General features: G+C 44.2%; 1 protein-coding gene across 1 annotated transcript; it reads right to left on the bottom strand.

Moving 5' to 3' along the window:
* Window positions 1-9,024: 9,024 nt before the first annotated feature.
* Window positions 9,025-19,391, bottom strand: trim2b (tripartite motif containing 2b). The gene is made up of 14 exons (XM_063901057.1): window positions 19,281-19,391; window positions 15,442-15,729; window positions 15,175-15,326; window positions 14,870-15,050; window positions 14,156-14,415; window positions 13,328-13,466; window positions 13,057-13,242; window positions 12,731-12,926; window positions 12,528-12,631; window positions 12,228-12,395; window positions 11,672-11,840; window positions 11,172-11,242; window positions 10,927-11,067; window positions 9,025-10,838 (listed from the first exon to the last, which is right to left on the bottom strand). Exons 2-14 carry the CDS (start codon window positions 15,541-15,543, stop codon window positions 10,686-10,688), a joined length of 2,022 nt encoding a protein of 673 aa, XP_063757127.1. The 5' UTR covers window positions 15,544-15,729; window positions 19,281-19,391; the 3' UTR covers window positions 9,025-10,685.
* Between the last annotated feature and the right edge of the window lie 7 nt (window positions 19,392-19,398).

Raw genomic sequence — 19,398 nt, 5'->3', positions numbered from 1 at the left:
TGTCTGTCTGTCTGTCTGTCTGTCTGTCTGTCTGTCTGTCTGTCTGTCTGTCTGTCTGTCCCTCTGTTTGTCTGTCCCTCTGTTTGTCTGTCTGTCTGTCTGTCTGTCTGTCTGTCTGTCTGTCTGTCTGTCTGTCTGTCTATCAGTCTGTCTGTCTGTCTGTCTGTCTGTCTGTCTGTCTGTCTGTCTGTCTGTCTGTCTGTCTGTCTGTCTGTCTGTCTGTCTGTCCCTCTGTCTGTCTGTCTGTCTGTCTGTCTGTCTGTCTGTCTGTCTGTCTGTCTGTCTGTCTGTCTGTCCCTCTGTTTGTCTGTCTGTCTGTCTGTCTGTCTGTCTGTCTGTCTGTCTGTCTGTCTGTCTGTCTGTCCCTCTGTTTGTCTGTCCCTCTGTTTGTCTGTCTGTCTGTCTGTCTGTCTGTCTGTCTGTCTGTCTGTCTGTCTGTCTGTCTGTCTGTCTGTCTGTCTGTCTGTCCCTCTGTTTGTCTGTCTGTCTGTCTGTCTGTCTGTCTGTCTGTCTGTCTGTCTGTCTGTCTGTCTGTCTGTCTGTCTGTCTGTCTGTCCCTCTGTTTGTCTGTCTGTCTGTCTGTCTGTCTGTCTGTCTGTCTGTCTGTCTGTCTGTCTGTCTGTCTGTCTGTCTGTCTGTCTATCAGTCTGTCTGTCTGTCTGTCTGTCTGTCTGTCTGTCTGTCTGTCTGTCTGTCTGTCTGTCTGTCTGTCTGTCTGTCTGTCCTCTGTTTGTCTGTCTGTCTGTCTGTCTGTCTGTCTGTCTGTCTGTCTGTCTGTCTGTCTGTCTGTCTGTCTGTCTGTCTGTCTGTCTGTCTGTCTGTCTGTCTGTCTGTCTGTCTGTCTGTCTGTCTGTCTGTCTGTCCGTCCGTCCTGGCACTAAGAAGTTCCCCTGTAATGGTTACAACAATGCACTGGTGTAGTTCAGCCTTGTCTCATGTACCATCTGATGGCACACACTCTATCGTGATTCTGGGTTGTGTTTGCAGCCCGGTAGTTTCCCCTCCCTGTGCAGGAACAGCAGCGGTAACACCAGACTGCTGGGCAGATTGAACAGCAGTGAGAGGAGGATCAGCACGCACTGAGCACTGTTCAAAGAGAGGCTTATCAAATTGCAAACCAGGTTCCCTCCAAACTTCAACAACAGCACTCCCGTTATGATCAGGATGGTGTGGTAGGCCTTCTTCTGTGATTGGCTAACCCGCCTGCTGTGCACACCCACCTCCCCTGGCCGGGGTCGAGACAGAACGCGGAGAACGGAAACGCTGCTGACTGTCAGGGAGATTAAATTGAATGCAAATTGGCAGGTGCTTGGTAAATACATTAACGTTGATTCTCCCATCAACAGGAAATAGCCACCGACCCCCATGAAGCACAGCAGCCAAACGTACGCGGTGCAGATGTTTCTGATTCGGACCCCGGCCCCCTGTTTCACCACCAGGTAGGTGACGGGGTGGACGACAGCGACGTAGCGCTCCACACAGGACAGGATTGGGAAAAGCATTTGTCCATACCAGGGGAAAACCCAAATGAGTACCCCAGCATCCATCATCACAGGGATACCGAGGAAGTCCCCGGCAAGGGTGGTGACGGCCCCTGATACTCCAATCAGCTCCAGGACGGCCATGTTGTAGGTGACAAAGTCGGAGAGACTCGTGACCGCCGCTGAGGAACCACATCGCTGTTGTTTCCATCGCTGGAATCCAAGATGGAGGACAAAGACGGAGAGAGGGAAAAGGAAGATGATGTTGGTAAGGATAGTGGCCAATTGCAGGTAGCCAGTAATGGTGCAGTCAAAGGAGGCAGACAGATGAGGGAGAGAGTCATTGGTGGAGGATGAATGATTGATGGACATTTTTAACAGAAGACGCCTGAAGAGGAGGGGAGAGACAAAAATCAACTGTGTGGTAGCAGTCATGCTAACATGTGGATGTGTACCAGGGAAGTGATTATCTTAGATTAGCCCCTTAGCATGATAGCATTTGCTCTAAGCAGTACAGAAAATGGGCAAATGGGAACTAGTTTCAAAAGCATTTAGTCAAAAAATAGACAAATACAAATGTCAAAAAGTCAGTTAATCACCAAAGTGTTCACAACTCATCCTGAGCCGGGTTTCAATGTTTGATGGCAATTCTATCAAATAGCTGAAGACCACCAACAAGCTACCTTGCAATCCCTGGAGGCGTGACTTGTTAATATGACTGAACGGAAAATGTATAATCGATGGTTACAAAACAATCAAGAAGACTCAGATACAGGGTCCTTTTAAGCACATGTTTTCAAGGCAAATATTGATCATTTCCCCCAATTTGGAGCCTATTTCTGGGTTAGAATGCTCTGATTCCCCCGGGTTCATCCATTTTCAGGCTCCTTAGCCTAAGGCTCTCCTCAGGGATTTTTACCCACGATTTGGACCTGGGATATCTTGACTGGTGCCACAAACCCCCGAAAACTGGTACAATTATTAAAAAACACTTAAAGAAATATCTCAAAATTGGTATGAACAGTCTTTTTGTTGTACATTTTGTTTGAAGGTATGCGTTTGTTTGGGATTGGACTTTTGCTATGAACTGTGCAGCGCTGTCTGATGTTTTATTGACGACGTGCCCCGCAGATTACCAACAATGAAATCAATGCAAGCCCAATATTTATAATATATTTAACAACAATATTTTAGGTTATAACTTGGTTTGTAATTGGACCAATCATCGTAAAAATACAATATATACATATATAAATAAATAGTCCTTAAAGTCATAAAACATCCAAAATGAAATTCCCATCTCACCAAACGTGTTGGTTCCTGATCTCCTTTCTCCGGTGTCTTCACAGGCTGTCTGGAGGTTCTTAGTCCAAACAATAGTGGGTGTATCTCTGTGTGTGTGTGTGTGTGTGTGTGTGTGTGTGTGTGTGTGTGTGTGTGTGTGTGTGTGTGTGTGTGTGTGTGTGTGTGTGTGTGTGTGTGTGTGTGTGTGTGTGTAGGGTTTAATTTGTTTGTACAGTATATATGCAAAGAGAAGTTGAGAGCATGAGCGTGGAGAAGAGACGATACGCTTTGCTTTTTAAGATCCTCATTTTTCTCTGTCAGTTTGAGTGGAACTTTGCAGACTCCATGTAAATGTTTGGCAGACCTGACTATTGCTCCAGCTAACACAATACAACAGAAACAGGGTTGAACGTGTAATACGAAGGTAGTAAACAGAACATGGATTGAATAACATATTTAGTAAATGTGTAAAACATGCAGTAAGTGTATAAATGTAACCCCATAGTAAATGAAGCAAAGGTTTCAAGGTGTTATTGGTCATATGCACAGCAGATACAGCGTATGAAACGAAAATCTTATGTCCCATGCTCCTCCAACAACTCCACATACATGGTGCAGATAAGATAAATAAAATGGTGCAAAAAGAGAGAAGAATATTTACAATAACAACAGTAAAGATTTGAGGATGTGAAATATATACATATGTGGAATACATTGAGAGTATTTACACACTTTACTCTGTTGAATGAGGAGGTATGGACAGATGCACATATTACGTATAACAGATGTATATGGCAGATATGTATAATATATAGATGTGTGTACTATAAACAGATGTGAGTAGACATAGCTCAGGAGTTCAGCAGTCTTATAGCCTGTGGTATAAAACTGTCTCTGAGTCTGGTGGTCTTGGTCCGGATGCTGCGGTACCGTCTGCCAGACGGCAGCAGACAGAACAGATTGGTGCTGGGGTGATGGGGGTCCTTTAATATCCTACCGGCCTTCTTCCTACACCGCTGGGTGTAGAGGTCCTCCATGGATGGCAGCTCCGTCCTGGTGATGTGCTGAGCAGTTTTCACCACCCTCTGTAGAGTCTTACGGTTGAGGGCGGTGCAACTGCCATACCAGGCGGTGATGCAGCCAGTCAGGATACTCTCGATGGTGCACCTGTAGAAGTTGCAGAGTATCCTGGAGTCCATGTTGAACTTCCGCAGCCTGCGGAGGAAGAAGAGCCGCTGTCGAGCCGTCCTGGATATGACCCTGGTGTGATGTGTCCATGTCTTGGGCCAACAAACTGTTTATTGGGAATTAAATGTCTAAACATTTCAAAATGTAAACAAATAAAACACTGACATAGTGACAGCCCTACTGAAAACACACTTCTACATTACATTACATTTCCTCTGGCTGATGGGGGGGTCGAAGGCCTTCATCACAGCTGTTGATGGGGATGGCTGGGGTCATGCATACTGGAACTGTTTGTGTTGAAGTTTATTAATAAGCAAATAAAGCAGATTTGCTCCCAAACTGCTCTGTGCGGGACAATGCTGAATTTGAATGAACGCTGAGGATCATTTGAATCCAGTGAGACGTGATGGATGCACAGATCCTGATATGGAAATATGAAGAGTGTAATCCATCCCAGTCTAACAGCTCTAACGCTTCATCACACTGACTGGCTTATCGTTCACTCGCGCCTCCTCAACAGGACTGTGAGCTTGGAGACGCGGGATAAGGACCATCAGAGACAACACTGAGCAGGGTGAGTGTCCCGTAATGGAAAACTGATGTCAGTTAAAATGTTTGTAATGAGCAAAATAATTCAGTATTCAAACACAGGTCTGTTCCTCTCCATTGGTAAGTAACCAACCAGAAATCATTAGAAATAACAACTCTGTTTCTGACAAAAAGGAAAGTCAAAGATCACTTCATCATTTTCTGATCAGTTCCTCCTTGAGTTAAAATGGACTTTTGTACCTAGAGGAAGTTCTTAAGAAATCACCAGCCCAGACGGACGGCCATCAGTCCAGACGGTCACCACAAACATAACGAGCAACATGTTGAATATGAAAATTGATATTTCATTGGGCACTGCCAGCTCCTCTGTTCTTATTTTTCTCATTCTCCTCAGGTCAATACAGAAGTCATACAGAAGACATGGCAGCTAACTCCTCTTCCACATCCAACTCGAGCAGTCTTTTGCACGGCTTTTGCAGCAGCACCACATTTGGCAGACACATCGCAAACAGCATCATGGTCATAAAAGTGATCCTCCTCCTGCCCGTTTGCACCTTCGTCTTCCACCTGGGTCACCAACGATGGAGGCGTCAGCGTTCCTTCAAAACAACGAGCCACTCCGACATGGTCACCTTCCACCTGAGTGCCATGAGTCCGATTTTTGGCTTGGGGACGCTTTGCTCATTGTGGGGCTCATATGCTGAACTCCCAAGGCTTCAGGATGTAGCAGTCGTTCTTACTGTCTTCACTTTCTTTGGAGAGGTCTTCTTTAACGCCCTCACCTGTGTGGAGCGATACCTGGCTGTTGTTCACCCCATCATTTACCTGGGGCTGAGAAGCGAGCGTGGGCTGAGGATCAGAAACATCAGCATTGGCTGCGTTTGGCTGCTGGTCTGTGGAATGATGGGATTCTCCGCTCATTACCTGCCTGGTTTGCCAATCGTCCCATTTTTATGCGCTTTAGTCTTCGCCTCCTTACTCGTGTCCTTCTGCAGCCTCTCTACCCTCTGTGTTCTGATTCGCATAGGGCCGGGGGACCAAGGCGGGGAGAAAAAGAAGAAGGTCGACCAATCAAAGCAGAGAGCGTTCTATACCATCACAGCCATAGCAGGAGTGCTGTGGCTGTGGATAGCAGGTCTGATTGTTTCTCTGAGTCTGTTTACCTCAGCTTTTCTGAGGGAAAGGGACGTCTGTATAATTTTGTCGTGTTCAGGAGTGTTCAACGTGCCCGCCAGTCTGGTGTTACCACTGCTGTATCTGCACAGGGAAAGAAAACTGTTGTGTTGCTGAGTCAAGGTATGGAAAGAACCTGTCTGTGAGCCTAGCGCCTATTTAGTAAATGAGAAATGTTCACACCAGGACGTTTGCGTAGCAGGTTTCTGAGAAATGCAATTTGAATTTTTTACAACTTCAATCAATTTAGCTAGTTTGCAAATTCAAATGGTGGATTAATAAAACGGATGTTGTTGCAAGGTGGTACTTCAAACACTGAAGTGAGTCAGCATTTACTGTTCCCTAAGAATGGTTTTGGAGATATGCCTGAAAATAAGCTCTAAAACAAGCTTGAGTGATTCTAACGTTTTATTCTACATGTAAATGATGTCTGAAGTTTACCTGAGCTACTAATAATTACACCAGTAATGAAATAAAGTAAAAACGGTTCTTCGGAATAATGGGTTGCTGAACCCTGTGTATATTTATTAGTGGTGTACGTCGGGTTCAGACTCACAATATAGTTTAATCAGCGTGATGTCCTGAAGAACGTTCTCTCGGGTTGATGGTGGTTGCTTTAATTACCAGTTAGAAATAGCTCCTATGTTGTTAGTAGAGTTGCATTGTGGGTAATGGTCAGGTTTCGATAAGGAGACGACATTGTTTTAAACTTTTTTTGAAGTTGTTGATTTGAAGTCAAAGGCCTGATCGTTGAAGAGCACTTTTAAGGTTTTGTGAAATGTGTGTTGTGTGGATCTTATATTGTGGGATGAGTGGTATGGGTTGTTAATCAGAGTCACGCATTCAGGGGGATTTAAATACCTGATATGTATATTAGAAGATGCCTGTGCTCAGACGTGGGGAAATGCAAAACGGTTGTTTCCAAAAGCATGCAGGTCACATTCAGTAGCTAGTGGGCATGCAAATGACCGAATAAACAAGGATTGCTGTGTGTGTAATGCATGTTTGTGTGTGTGATTTGCTGGGTGAGTTATCCAGAAGTGTGTGATCCTGGTTTGATAATAAATGCACATCGTTATGTATATCTCCCTGAAGTGTCATTTCTCATCCTTTAACAATGTGGGTAATGTGTTTCACTTCTTCAAGGTCCTGAAAAAGGTTCCACGTTCAAATAAAGGAGATTATTTAGGAAGGAATGCTTTATTGTAGCGTTGAGAGTGGGAGTGAATGTTAAAGAGACAGTCCATAACACTTAACAGACATATAGTAAATACAGAAGGAGAGAGCGAGAGAGAGCAGGCATGTGACGATGAAAGATTTCATTACTTTAAGGACAGTAAAACCGTAACTGGTCTACAATGGTTTTCGTCGAGTGGTGGCAATCCAACAATGACACACACCCAATCCACGTAGGACGTTACCCCAAATGGATGTGTACTCCTTTGAAGTGTGTTTGAAATGGTCGTTCACTATCTCTCGGTTATTTTTGCGATACATTTCAAGATTAGTGAGAAGGCAATTCCATCACACCCACTTTGAAACGACATTCATGTATTACTGACAGTAAGGCTGAGTGTCCAGCAAACAAGGCCCAGATTACTTTATGAAACACAACCTGATTTAGTCCGAACAATCAATAGCGCCACAAATCTCCCCTCGGCTGTTGATCAGCACTATGTGAGATTCAGCGACACTATTGGAGGAAGCACTTTAAACCGACAATCAGCACAGTTATGGAAAGGACTCCTGGCAGCTCATTCAAATCAATGTCTTATCGAACATATCACAGGAAGAGCATTGTTAGCATTCAGCATTGAAACCAACGTAAGTTAGCATTTACCTAGTTTTGAAAGTATTAAGTCTTCAAAATAAATGTCCTTACTTGGACACATTACAGTTTATAAGTTTGGTGTTTGTACAACAAGCTAACGAGTTAGCTTGTTGTACAAACACCAAACATGTCAAAGATCACAAACATGTCCATTGGTTTCAATCAGCAATGCAATGCTAACAAGCTGCTTTTCTTATTGGCTAGCTTCATTGTTTTCCCCACGCAGAATGCCTACTTTGATCTGACAAATAAAAATAGAACAAAACTTGAAAGGCGCTGATTTGTCCGCTCACAACAGTCAGTATAAAGTCTATCAATAACAACAATCATATTTGGATTCAACATAACGGGCAAAATGTACAAAAAGAAGGAATGTAATGGGCACTTAAGAATTTCAATGCACATGCTGGAAAACAATCAAATGGTAAACAAGATCAATAAATAGATAAATATCATGACGCAATAACTGACGTAACGTTTACTATAGCCTCCTTGCACGGTAACCGTAAATTCTACTTCCGCTGTTACTTGTATGCGCGTCTAAACTTCCGGTCGAACACTTCCGTGTTATGATAGCGTTTGACAGCTGGATACCGGTAACCGGCTTTTACTATTTAGAAGTGTACAATGAGTGTGTTCACAATAAAAGAAAGACGACTGACCTTTCAAAGGGTGGGGACATCGGCACTGCACTGTTGTGTACCTCAGTGTACGAATTCTTCGAGGTACAATAAGCTACTTTCCTTTCATTCATTTCCCGTTGACCCGGCGGTACGGGCCGAGTGGCTGAGGAGAATCCGAAGGGATAATTTCAGTCCGACGAAACATTCAAAGGTCTGCAGTAGGCACTTTAAAAGCACAGATTTTGTCGTGACAGCCGGGGGACTAAGAAAACTCCAAAAGGGATCAGTCCCTGTTCTGTTTTCTTGGAACGGGTTTGAGCTATCGGCACCTAGACCGAGTGTTTGGGAGAGGCGCCCGCGGCCAGATGTGGAGAGTCCCGATGTCTCTGACAACGAGATGGAAATCGCGGCTGTAGCTACTGACCACGACTACTCGGTGTTGCCACAAACGGTGATACGAGCAAGTGACTTGGTTGAGGACAACGAAGCCTTGCGTCGGAGGATTTTGGACATTGAACATTGAAAAGTCGAGCAAAGACCACGTTAAATTATAAAAGTAAGTAAAGCTATTACCACAGTAATATCACTATGTAAGCGCTAATGTTAGCTATGTAGCTACAATAATATTGTGCCATAGTTACAACTTACCTTCATAATTGTCGATATAACTGGATAGGTACATTTTGTATCCCTTATCACGTTTGCTCTTCGGTGTAGAACTGCCCATCCGAACAAGTCGGTGGACATCTGAGGTGGAAATGTTTGGGAGATCCTGCAGGCATCTAGTGTAGAAACTCGCCATGTTTGACGTTCACCGATATCACACCGGAAGTTTAGAAGCGCATACAGTAACAGCGGAAGTAGAATTTACGGTTACCGTGCAACGAGGCTATTCGATCACACGGGAATTTCTCGCGCTAGCCTCTGTTAGCCAAAGCTGTCACTGAACGCTCGTGTGAGTAACTTCAATGCTTTCGTTGCCTGTCGAATAATCATTGTAAATGCTTTGTTTATTCCTTCTGTTGAAAAGCACTTCACGACATAACATCGGTGTCGTGTCCTTAACTGTAAACTCAGGAGCTAATGAATGTTTGCTAAACTGCATTTCCTACAGTTTAATAAACCGTCAGTTTGATGAAGACGATCACAAAATACAGAGGCATGCTGATCGGACACCGTGGCCTCGTTTTCAGAAAGATGAAAGAACGCGTGGACACTTCTCTCGGAATTCTCCGAACATTCTAGAAGCCTGGGCGATGTTAACGAATGAATGGGGACTTTCAGGAAACCCGTTCCTTCTTCTTGTTTTTCGCTACTGAGACGGCAAGCAGAAATGAGAGCGTGTGTATATCGGTTGATTTGAGCATTTTACACAATATTATTTAAAGGTGTTCTCACAAATATATAGGATAGATTTATAGACCTTCTTTTTTCTCCTTTGCAACAGATTCCTCATGAAAAAAAAACAATCAAACCAAGCACAGACTAGACAATGGTGCCCGTGTCAATCTATCGTGTCAATCAACCAATCGGAGCAGTCATACAGACAATCAGCATCACAGTCAAGCAATCATTTCTAACGATGAATCTATTGCCTAAAGAATACGAGCATATGACAAGAAACTCAATTTAAACATTCCGTATTCAGACAATCCTAATGCACAAACAACGGACCACAGGCTGAAAGTGGCCGAGTGTCTTAGTCCAACAATATTCAACATCACCGTCTTCCCTTCTTAAGGAGTTCTTGTTGCATATTTACAGATTTCAACGTTCACTGAAGTCTTCTTCTGCTGGAAGTGCTTTGCTCGAGGGCGTCCTGACAAGCTCCAAAAGTGGGTAGTTAATGTTAGCTTCCACATGTTAGAGTTGATGTCACACACCACGCCACGGGGCAGAACATTAGAAACCCTTTCATTTTTCTGATCAGTTCCTTCCCAAACAGAAGCCTTCATTTATACACACACCTTTCTTTGATCCTCTTCTCCGCTTTGGGTTTAGGAAGCAGTGGTTCCCAATACCTTTTTCACCTCCTCTTGCAACCTTTCTTTGTTGTTCCTCCCTTTTCCTTTTCTATTAATGCCACACTGGGAGTAAGTGGGACTTATAGAGAGTGACATCATGAATCAGTTGTTGCATAACTGTTTTTACTTGCGTCAAATCTGCGATATTTCCCGATTTTTCACGAGGGCAGCAAACCCTTGAATCCACCATCTTTTCATTCCCTCCTCTGTCTTCATAGCTCTTTAAACTTTAAGAATATGTAGTTCAAAGACCGGTTGCTGTCCCACCGTTATCTGCGATTCACTGGTTCACACGATAGCTGATGATGGAAATCTTTAAAGAGGACAGAACTGGATCATAGTTTCGATGTGGTCTTTTGATGTAATGATGGCTAATCCTTCTTCTTTGCTTCCTCCTTTTTCATATACCCATCCCTTCTTCCAGTGTGATGGTAGAGGTTCATGCAATTATTCCTAGAAATTTGACAACGTGCACCATATCCCTTCACTCCCAACAACCACTCCCTCCAACCGCCTTTCCTCCAATCCTCCATCATTGCAGGTAGCGGTAGACTTTGAAGCAGTGGTTTCCAGAGTCAGCTACGACCACGTGTCCGTCTGAGGTCAAAGCCAGACCCTGGGGTCCGTACAGAGGGTCCGCGGACGTGTTGATGTAGGATAGAAAGGACCCGCTACCGTCAAACACCTGGAAATGTTTCAACAGAGCGAGAGAAAGAGGTTGGATTTCTGCACAAACTACCAAAGTAGGGGCTTCTTGTGATGACACGCTGTACCTGTATTCTGCTGTTTCCCCAGTCGGCTACGATGATGTTCCCATTGACGTCCACAGCTACACCAGTGGGAGCGTTGAACTGGCCGTTTCCCTCGCCATTAGAGCCAAATTTCATCACCAGCTCGCCCTCCGGAGTGAAAACCTGACAGAAAAGAGATCAAGATTCAAATTCACGGTGTTCTTGAGAAACAGACTTTAGATACCGAAGGAAGGGTTCAGGTAGTCTGCAGGAATGGCTGGGTCTACCTTGACAGAGTGGTTATGGAAGTCAGTCACGATGATCTCGTTGTTCTTGTTGACTGCCGCAAAGTGTGGACCTTTGAACAGAAACAGATTATGCTTTCAGTGCTTCTGCGAACCCTTCAACATGCACTTTCAGGTAATAGAAGTCAACGGGTACCTCACCTGCTTTCAGATCTCATAATATGAACTGCTTCCAGTTTTTGCATTTTTAGTGATATCTCAACTGCGGACATCATCCTGTTTCAGTGATTGCACTTCATCTTAAACTGCAGTGCTTTCTGGGGAATACTTTAACTGTAACAACAAGTAGTTCTAGTGTGTAAACTTCAACTTCAGCTGCTGCTCTACTGAGGAACGATTTTGCTTCTTAGAGAAAACTGTTTCTATGCATAGTGAGTCCTTAGACAAATGAAATAACCGCAAAATTGGTCTATGAACCGTTACACCTGGGCCTCACTGTCAGACTTTTGTCCTGTGGCTCTTCCATCTCTTTGAAACCCTACCTGCAAATTGCTTGTCACCGTTTCCTCGACTTCCAAACTTGGAGACGAGCTTGCCAGTCAGCTGGAAGATGAAGACGGTGCACGCCTTGTTGTCAACCACGATCACATGACCTTCCTGGTCCACGGACACGCCCTTTGGCCCCATCAGTCTACCGGAGCCAAGCTTCGTCTGGATTGGCAGAAAATATGACGAACGAGAGGGAAAAATCACTCAACAGAACACCAAAACGTGTGAGTTTTTACAAACGTTTTATGCGTCAGATAATCCAGTCCCTGAAGAAGTCGTTTTTTTCAGATCAAAGGAACAACACTCAATACTGTAATATAAGTATTGCATTCAAAATCTTAATTAGGTAAAAGTACAAAAGTATTGGTGTTATAATTTACTTTCAAAAGTAAAAGTTGTAATAGCCGGTTTTATTCTTACCTAAAATCGGACTTGCGAGAAGTTTACTTAGTTACATTACACCAGTAAGAACATGTGGCATTAAAATGGGATGTATTTTCAGATGCTTACAGGAAGTCCTTCCTTCCCTCAGAGCTCAAAGCCTCCTACCTTGTACTTTCCCTCGCTGGAGAAGATGCTGACCCACTTGTTGTCGTAGTCGGCGATGATGATATCACCGGTGGGGTGCACGGCCACGCCGGTGGGACGCTGCAACTGGCCTGGAGAGCGCCCCCGAACACCAAAGCGACTCTTAAAATCCCCCTCATTGGAGAAAATCTGGACGGGATAGACATTGGTGAGAACCCTTATAGACTCAATGCATACCTTAACTTATAAACCTCAACCATAGCCTCACATCGGTACCATCTGGAGAAATAAGTTGTTATCTTTTAGTGAGAAGTGATTTACCTGGACACACTGATTGTTGCTGTCAGCGATCAGGATCCGGCCACTGGAGGAAGCAGCCACTCCTTGCAGGTTGGTGAACTCTCCTTTATTCCTCCCCTTCGTTCCTGCAGAAAATTGAAGTTCAAGCCTGAAAAAGTCCGTGCAGCCTCATGGAAAATGCACGCTAGAGATGTTTTATTGATTGCTGTGATGTGACGTCGTACCGATCCTGAACATCAGATCGTCCTCGATGGGGTTCTGGGTTTTGCGTCGCGGGGTCCCCAGGGCGCTGCTGGCCCTCTTGGAGCCCTTCTTCTTCTGGCCGGGGGACTTGCCTCGTCGCTTTGCCCCCTCAGAGGAGCCCGTGGAGGGGGTGGCGTAGGCTGCGGAGTTGGTTGCTGTGGTGGTGGAGGGGGACACCTGCAGAAGGACAGGAATCCGTAGGAAGAAGTTATCGGATGCAAGATAACTTGAACATATTGAGTACCCCTGTTCCCAACATTTGGAGAATTGTAAGTCAGAAAGATGTGATGAATATTTTACCACCCACCTCCACTTCGGTCTCCAGGAACTTGTTGACGGTCAGCTTGAAGGGGCTTCCTTTGATGTGCTGGTCGTACAGACGCAGAGCCAAGGAGAAGTCGCCCTCCTTCGGCACCGTGTAAACGAACTCGTACGTCCCATTCTTGTGGTCCAATATCTCCCCGTCCACGATGCTGCCGTCTGGCGTGAAAACCTGGACCACACACCCGGGGAACGTCTGGTTATACGGCTTATACGTTTCCACAGAATTACACAACCTTTTCAGTGTGAAGACTGACCTCCGCGGACAGGATGGCGTTGCCGCTCTTGCACGCTCCCCCTGACTTGTCTCTCGTCACAATGGTAACAGAGGCGGGATGTCCCACAATGCACTGCTCCAGACCGGCGCCCATGGCCTCGCTCTGGCTCGCCACCGCGCTGAGGAGGAAGATGAGCACAGTCAAGTGGTAAGAACATTTAGTCAAATCACTTTTTGGGATATTATCAAGTACTTAAAAGAGTTGAACAGTTCCATGTTTACATTTAGAACAAAGCACTGAATATCAAAACCTGGAAGAGTCCTATTCTGCTTTGTGGTTTTCCCTCTCTCGTGTGTTCTATAGATTTTAGTGCATGTAAATGGTCTAAAATCCCAAAGTCAGGGAACACAGTGACATCACTACAGAACACTCGCGCTCCTATTGGCTAGTGCGCAAACACATTGTACAGGATAGGTTAAGGGGCGGGACATTTCTAAGCAGTTGACCTATCACAACCGAGCCCTGCCATCTAACCAATCAGAGCAGACTGTATATTTCTTCTCAGTTAAGTATATAAAAAATACGATAACGTTTGAAAATAATAAACAAAAAACAGACTTTTAAAAAAACTAAAAATATAGAAAATTATCCAAAAAAGTTAATATGTCGGAAAATGTATTTTAAAAAGTTTAAAATATAAAAGAAATGGCAAAGATTCATAGTATTGTGTGTTGGTAAAAAAGGATGGATGGAGCACGCTCTTCCGTACTTTCCAGCCTTCATACTTTTATCCTTGATCCTCCTCCACCCATGGAAGTGGTGTTACTTCATAAAATGCTTTTTCTACCCAGTATGTTTTTGACTGACCTGGTGGTGACGATGGTCCCCAGGTTGTGGATGGACTTCCGGAGCCCGTCGGTCTCCAGGATCAGGTCCAGCTGGTCGTTCTCCTGCGGCTGGCAGTTCAGGCGGAGGCCGGCCAGATCCCCGAGCCGCTGCTGCAGCTGCTGCTCCGCCTGCATCCCGGCGGCACACGCCTCCTCAGCCAGAGCCTCCTCCACCTGGGAGAGGGAGGCCGAGAGGTCCCCCTCCCCCCGGACCAGGCTCTCCACCTGGGCCTGGAGCACCTGGAGACACAATCGATAATATCATGAAAACGTCAAAGTAAATCAAATGATTTAAAATATTATAGCTTATTAAGAAATATCAAAAGTCAAACAATAGTTTGTCGACATTTTCTAAAAAGTATTTAACTGCAATAAATGTCATAAATAAAGTCTAAGTATGGTAAGTTAAAATATATAAGTCATAGTTTATCGTTTATTAGCAAAATACGATGGAAGAAGTCAAAAATGTGTAAAAATATCTTTAAAACGAACCCGAAAAATTACACTTTTAAAAAAGTCTTCAGACAATGCAAAGTAGAGTTTACTGAAAAAAGCTGAAAACAAAGCTGAAAACAAACATTGAATTCTTTAGTCAAGAAAAACGTACAAAAAAAGTCGGAAAATATTTCAAAGTAAATCCAAGTCCGAGCATTTCTCAGATATTAAGTCTCATTATGTCTGGTGTGTGTTTTACCTTCTGCTTGAGGCCGTAGGTGACCTCCAGCTCCATCAGCAGGACGCTCTTCCGGACGTCCAGCTGCTTGTGGAGATCCTCGAAGCTCGATTGGATGTCCTCCTCGATGGAAGCTCTCTGATTGGTCAGCTGCTGCAGGATCTCCCGGACGAAGGACAGCGCGTCCGAGATCTCAGGGAGTCTTCAGGGAAATCAAAATACAGGAGAGGAAATATGAAGAAACATTCAAGAAAACACAGAACGGTTGAGTCTCCACACTCCATCAGACCCTGTGTAACGGGGTGAGTGAATGTAGCGCCCCCCACCTGCTGTGTGCGGCCCCCTGCGCCTCCTGCAGGATGCTGCGCTGCTGCTGCAGGATCTGCAGGAGTGGCTGCTGCGGATGTTGCTGGTCGTGCTGCTGCACACACTCCTCACACATCACACACTCACAGGACGAGCAGTACACCTCCGCCACCTGAGGGGGAGCCGGGGTGGGGGATAAAAGTTTATTCCAGATACAATTAAATAATATTTAATAATAATAATAAAAACTAAATATTAATGATAATAGTAACAATAAAAACTCCTACCTTCCCTGCATGCTGGGGGCAGTCGTTTCTCCCAGTGGGGGGGACCTCCAGGACTGTGCACTCCTCACTGCTGCTGTCTGGGGAGTGTTGCTGGGGATCCATCTGGGGTGGGCTCCGAAAACACCCCTTATGGCACCCCTTATTTTGGGGCCGGGTACTTTTTCTGACAAAGCTTGATTATCTCAGCCTAGAGCCATGATCATCCTGCAGGTATTCCTCACCGAATGTAGACTCTCCTTCAGCGGAAAGTTCCAGACTTCAATTGACAGGGTTCAAACGGAGGACAGCCTGCAGAGGGAACAGAGGAACACAGCAGGAAATCTGCTTTATTATAAAGAGTCCTCTACTTTAAAGAGTCCTCTCCTGCTGATGTTCAGGTGTATATCAGTATGTAGTGTCTCTACTTTAAAGAGTCCTCTCCTGCTGATGTTCAGGTGTATATCAGTATGTAGTGTCTCTACTTTAAAGAGTCCTATCCTGCTGATGTTCAGGTGTATATCAGTATGTAGAGTCTCTACTTTAAAGAGTCCTCTCCTGCTGATGTTCAGGTGTATATCAGAATGTAGAGTCTCTACTTTAAAGAGTCCTCTCCTGCTGATGTTCAGGTGTATATCAGTATGTAGAGTCTCTACTTTAAAGAGTCCTCTCCTGCTGATGTTCAGGTGTATATCAGTACGTAGAGTCTCTACTTTAAAGAGTCCTCTCCTGCTGATGTTCAGGTGTATATCAGTATGTAGAGTCTCCACTTTAAAGAGTCCTCTCTTGCTGATGTTCAGGTGTATATCAGTATGTAGAGTCTGTACTTTAAAGAGTCCTCTCCTGCTGATGTTCAGGTGTATATCAGTATGTAGAGTCTGTACTTTAAAGAGTCCTCTCCTGCTGATGTTCAGGTGTATATCAGTATGTAGAGTCTCTACTTTAAAGAGTCCTCTCCTGCTGATGTTCAGGTGTATATCAGTATGTAGTGTCTCTACTTTAAAGAGTCCTCTCCTGCTGATGTTCAGGTGTATATCAGTATGTAGAGTCTCTACTTTAAAGAGTCCTCTCCTGCTGATGTTCAGGTGTATATCAGTATGTAGTGTCTCTACTTTAAAGAGTCCTCTCCTGCTGATGTTCAGGTGTATATCAGTATGTAGAGTCTCTACTTTAAAGAGTCCTCTCCTGCTGATGTTCAGGTGTATATCAGTATGTAGAGTCTCTACTGGGACATGTCTCCATACAGAATGTTGTAATCAACACACAACCACTGTCGGAACTCCCATATGTTTGTTCCAATCAGACCCCCCTAATTATCTCCCAGATGGTACGCCCCGTTTGTGCAGCAGGCTGAGGAACAGATGGTTCGATCCACAGACGGGGGGGAGTGCAGGAGGAGGGGTAAAGAGAGACGGGGAGCAGGGATGTGGAAATGTAGGTCACACCAAAATCTTCAAAGTGATGGAGAGAAAGTGGTGGTGGGGGGGGGGGGGGGTGCAAGGATGTGGTTTCCATGGGAACAGACTATGTAAAAGAGCTTGGGGGGGTGCAACTAAAAGTGTAGTAATCCTAAAATCCCGGATTTAGCTGTGTGTGTGTGTGTGTGTGTGTGTGTGTGTGTGTGTGTGTGTGTGTGTGTGTGTGTGTGTGTGTGTGTGTGTGTGTGTGTGTGTGTGTGTGTGTGTGTGTGTGTGTGTGTTATTATTGTTGTTATAAATGATATTTGATTTACAAACATTACAATATTAATTTAGATATTATTTTTGTTGTTATTGAATCTTATCATAATTTTAACGTATTTTCATTTTTTAATTTTCAATATTTTTACTATTCTTCTTACTCTGACAAACTTTTGTCTCCCAATCTTTTTTCCTTTTGATTTTCTTTTCAAACTTCAGAATTTTTATCTAAATTTCGAATTTCTGATTTCATTTGTTACTAAATTTCTACTTTTAAAAACATTAAATGCTAAACATGATTTTTTTTACTATAGTCTATATTTATAGTCCTGATTGATATTACATTTTCTATTATCTGTGTAGGATTTAATATCAAATAAGAGCACAGTTACATTCCCATGAATCATTTATAAGGGGAGGGATTGAAGACACACACACACACACACACACACACACACACACACACACACACACACACACACACACACACACAGACACACACACACACACACACACACAGACACACACACACACACACACACACACACACACACACACACACACACACACACACACACACACACACACAGACATACACATACTCACAGTTTTATTCTCCAATGCTCAGACATAATCTAACCCCCACACTTCATTCATGGATTCTCTGCAGTACAATGCTGTGTGTGTGTGTGTGTGTGTGTGTGTGTGTGTGTGTGTGTGTGTGTGTGTGTGTGTGTGTGTGTGTGTGTGTGTGTGTGTGTGTGTGTGTGTGAGCCTTGTGATTCTGGTGTCTGTTTGTAACTGTCACCTATACAGATGGAGAGATAATTGACCCTTTATTTATTTCAGTTGTTTCAGTTTGTTTTCTGGATGATGTCAGCAGACAGCAGACATCTGTTATTTGACCTCCATCTTTTCTCCTCGTTTCTTCTTTACTTGTGGTCCGTTTGTGTCTCTGCACTGATTTTATTGTTGTTGTCGTCTCTTCCTGTTTGTTTTCGGTAATCTCTAAGTTGTTTCCATGTGTTTGTTTTACTGTTGTAGTTGTTTCTGCATATCTGTGATTATTTTGTCGTCTTTTGCTGCCGTTCTGCTCCCTATTTGATGTCGTTTTGTGTCTCGTTTCGGTGGTTTTCAGTCTCATTTGGTCTTTGCTGGTTATGTTTGTTGTCTTAGTCGTTAACCATGTCTTTGTCTTCATTTCGTGTCTCGTTTTGCCTCTTTTTCTGGTTTTTAAGTGGGTCTCTGCTGACATGTTCAGTCTATTGCTGGTCAGCTTGTAGGTTTCTCCTGTCTGAAGTAGCATATTGTATATTTCCAGTTGACTTGCACCTATTCAAATTCTCTTTCTGGTAGTTTTTGGTGTCTTCTGTGTCTCTCTGCAGTGGTTTTGGGGTGTTTTCCATTCCTCTCTCTCTTTCTGTATGGTATCTGTCTCTTTGTGGTCCCTCTTTTAGTGATTTTGTGTCTCTGTGATCGTTTTGCACTTGTTCTTCGCTTTACGTTTCCTTTCGGTGGTTTTTGTATCTTTGAGGCTGTTTAACATGTCTTCTCAGTTGTATTAATAGTCATATTTCATCACTTTGTGGTTGTTAAGGGGTCCTCATATCTGATCTTCTCTTGGTCGTTTTGCAGCTAATCACAGTCTCTTTCTGGTCGTTTTTCGGGGTATTTTCTCTCTATCTGCTTTCACCTCTCTCTTTTATTTCCATGTCTTGCATGTCTGTGTCTCTTGGTAATTTGATTGACTTTCCCAAAAATAAACCTTAGCTCTTCCTCTTCATTAAACCACTGTGGCCCATATGTTCCTGAAAATCCATCCTGATCTGAAAATATCTGAGAGGAATCGCCCAGTTTCTGTTCACATGGAGTGACGTACCTCCTGTTACTGCTAGCACTCAGGATGCTAACGGTCAGTGCATACAGGCCTGAGAATGCACGCACACACACACACACACACACACACACACACACACACACACACACACACACACACACACACACACACACGTATTGGCTCTGATGCTAAAGGTGGCTGCAATCCGCATCCTCATTTCCTCCCCCCCTCTCCTCCTCTCCTCACCCGTCTCCCCCCCGCCCACAACATGCTACAGATGCTGCTGTCTCCCCCAAAACATTCCTCCATCCCATCCTCACCCCCAAAATCAGAGAGCCAGCACTCACCATGTTCTCCTGTTTTGCAGCCATCGCAACATGATATCCTCCTGTTCGCTCCCTCTGCTCTCTACAGTGTGTGCAAGTGTGTGTGTGTGTGTGTGTGTGTGTGTGTGAGAGTGTGTGT

This window comes from Eleginops maclovinus, chromosome 14, assembly GCF_036324505.1.
Source record: "Eleginops maclovinus isolate JMC-PN-2008 ecotype Puerto Natales chromosome 14, JC_Emac_rtc_rv5, whole genome shotgun sequence".
NCBI lineage: Eukaryota > Metazoa > Chordata > Actinopteri > Perciformes > Eleginopidae > Eleginops > Eleginops maclovinus.
This window is presented reverse-complemented; position numbering and strand designations above follow the sequence as displayed.

Coding starts and splice junctions, on each gene's coding strand:
- trim2b (XM_063901057.1), bottom strand. CDS start 15,543: ATGGATCCCCAGCAACACTCCCCAGACAGCAGCAGTGAGGAGTGCACA. Junction 12,632..12,730: donor CGATCTGATGTTCAGGATCG/GTACGACGTCAC, acceptor AATTTTCTGCAG/GAACGAAGGGGAGGAATAAA. Junction 11,243..11,671: donor CGGTGACAAGCAATTTGCAG/GTAGGGTTTCAA, acceptor TTCTGTTCAAAG/GTCCACACTTTGCGGCAGTC.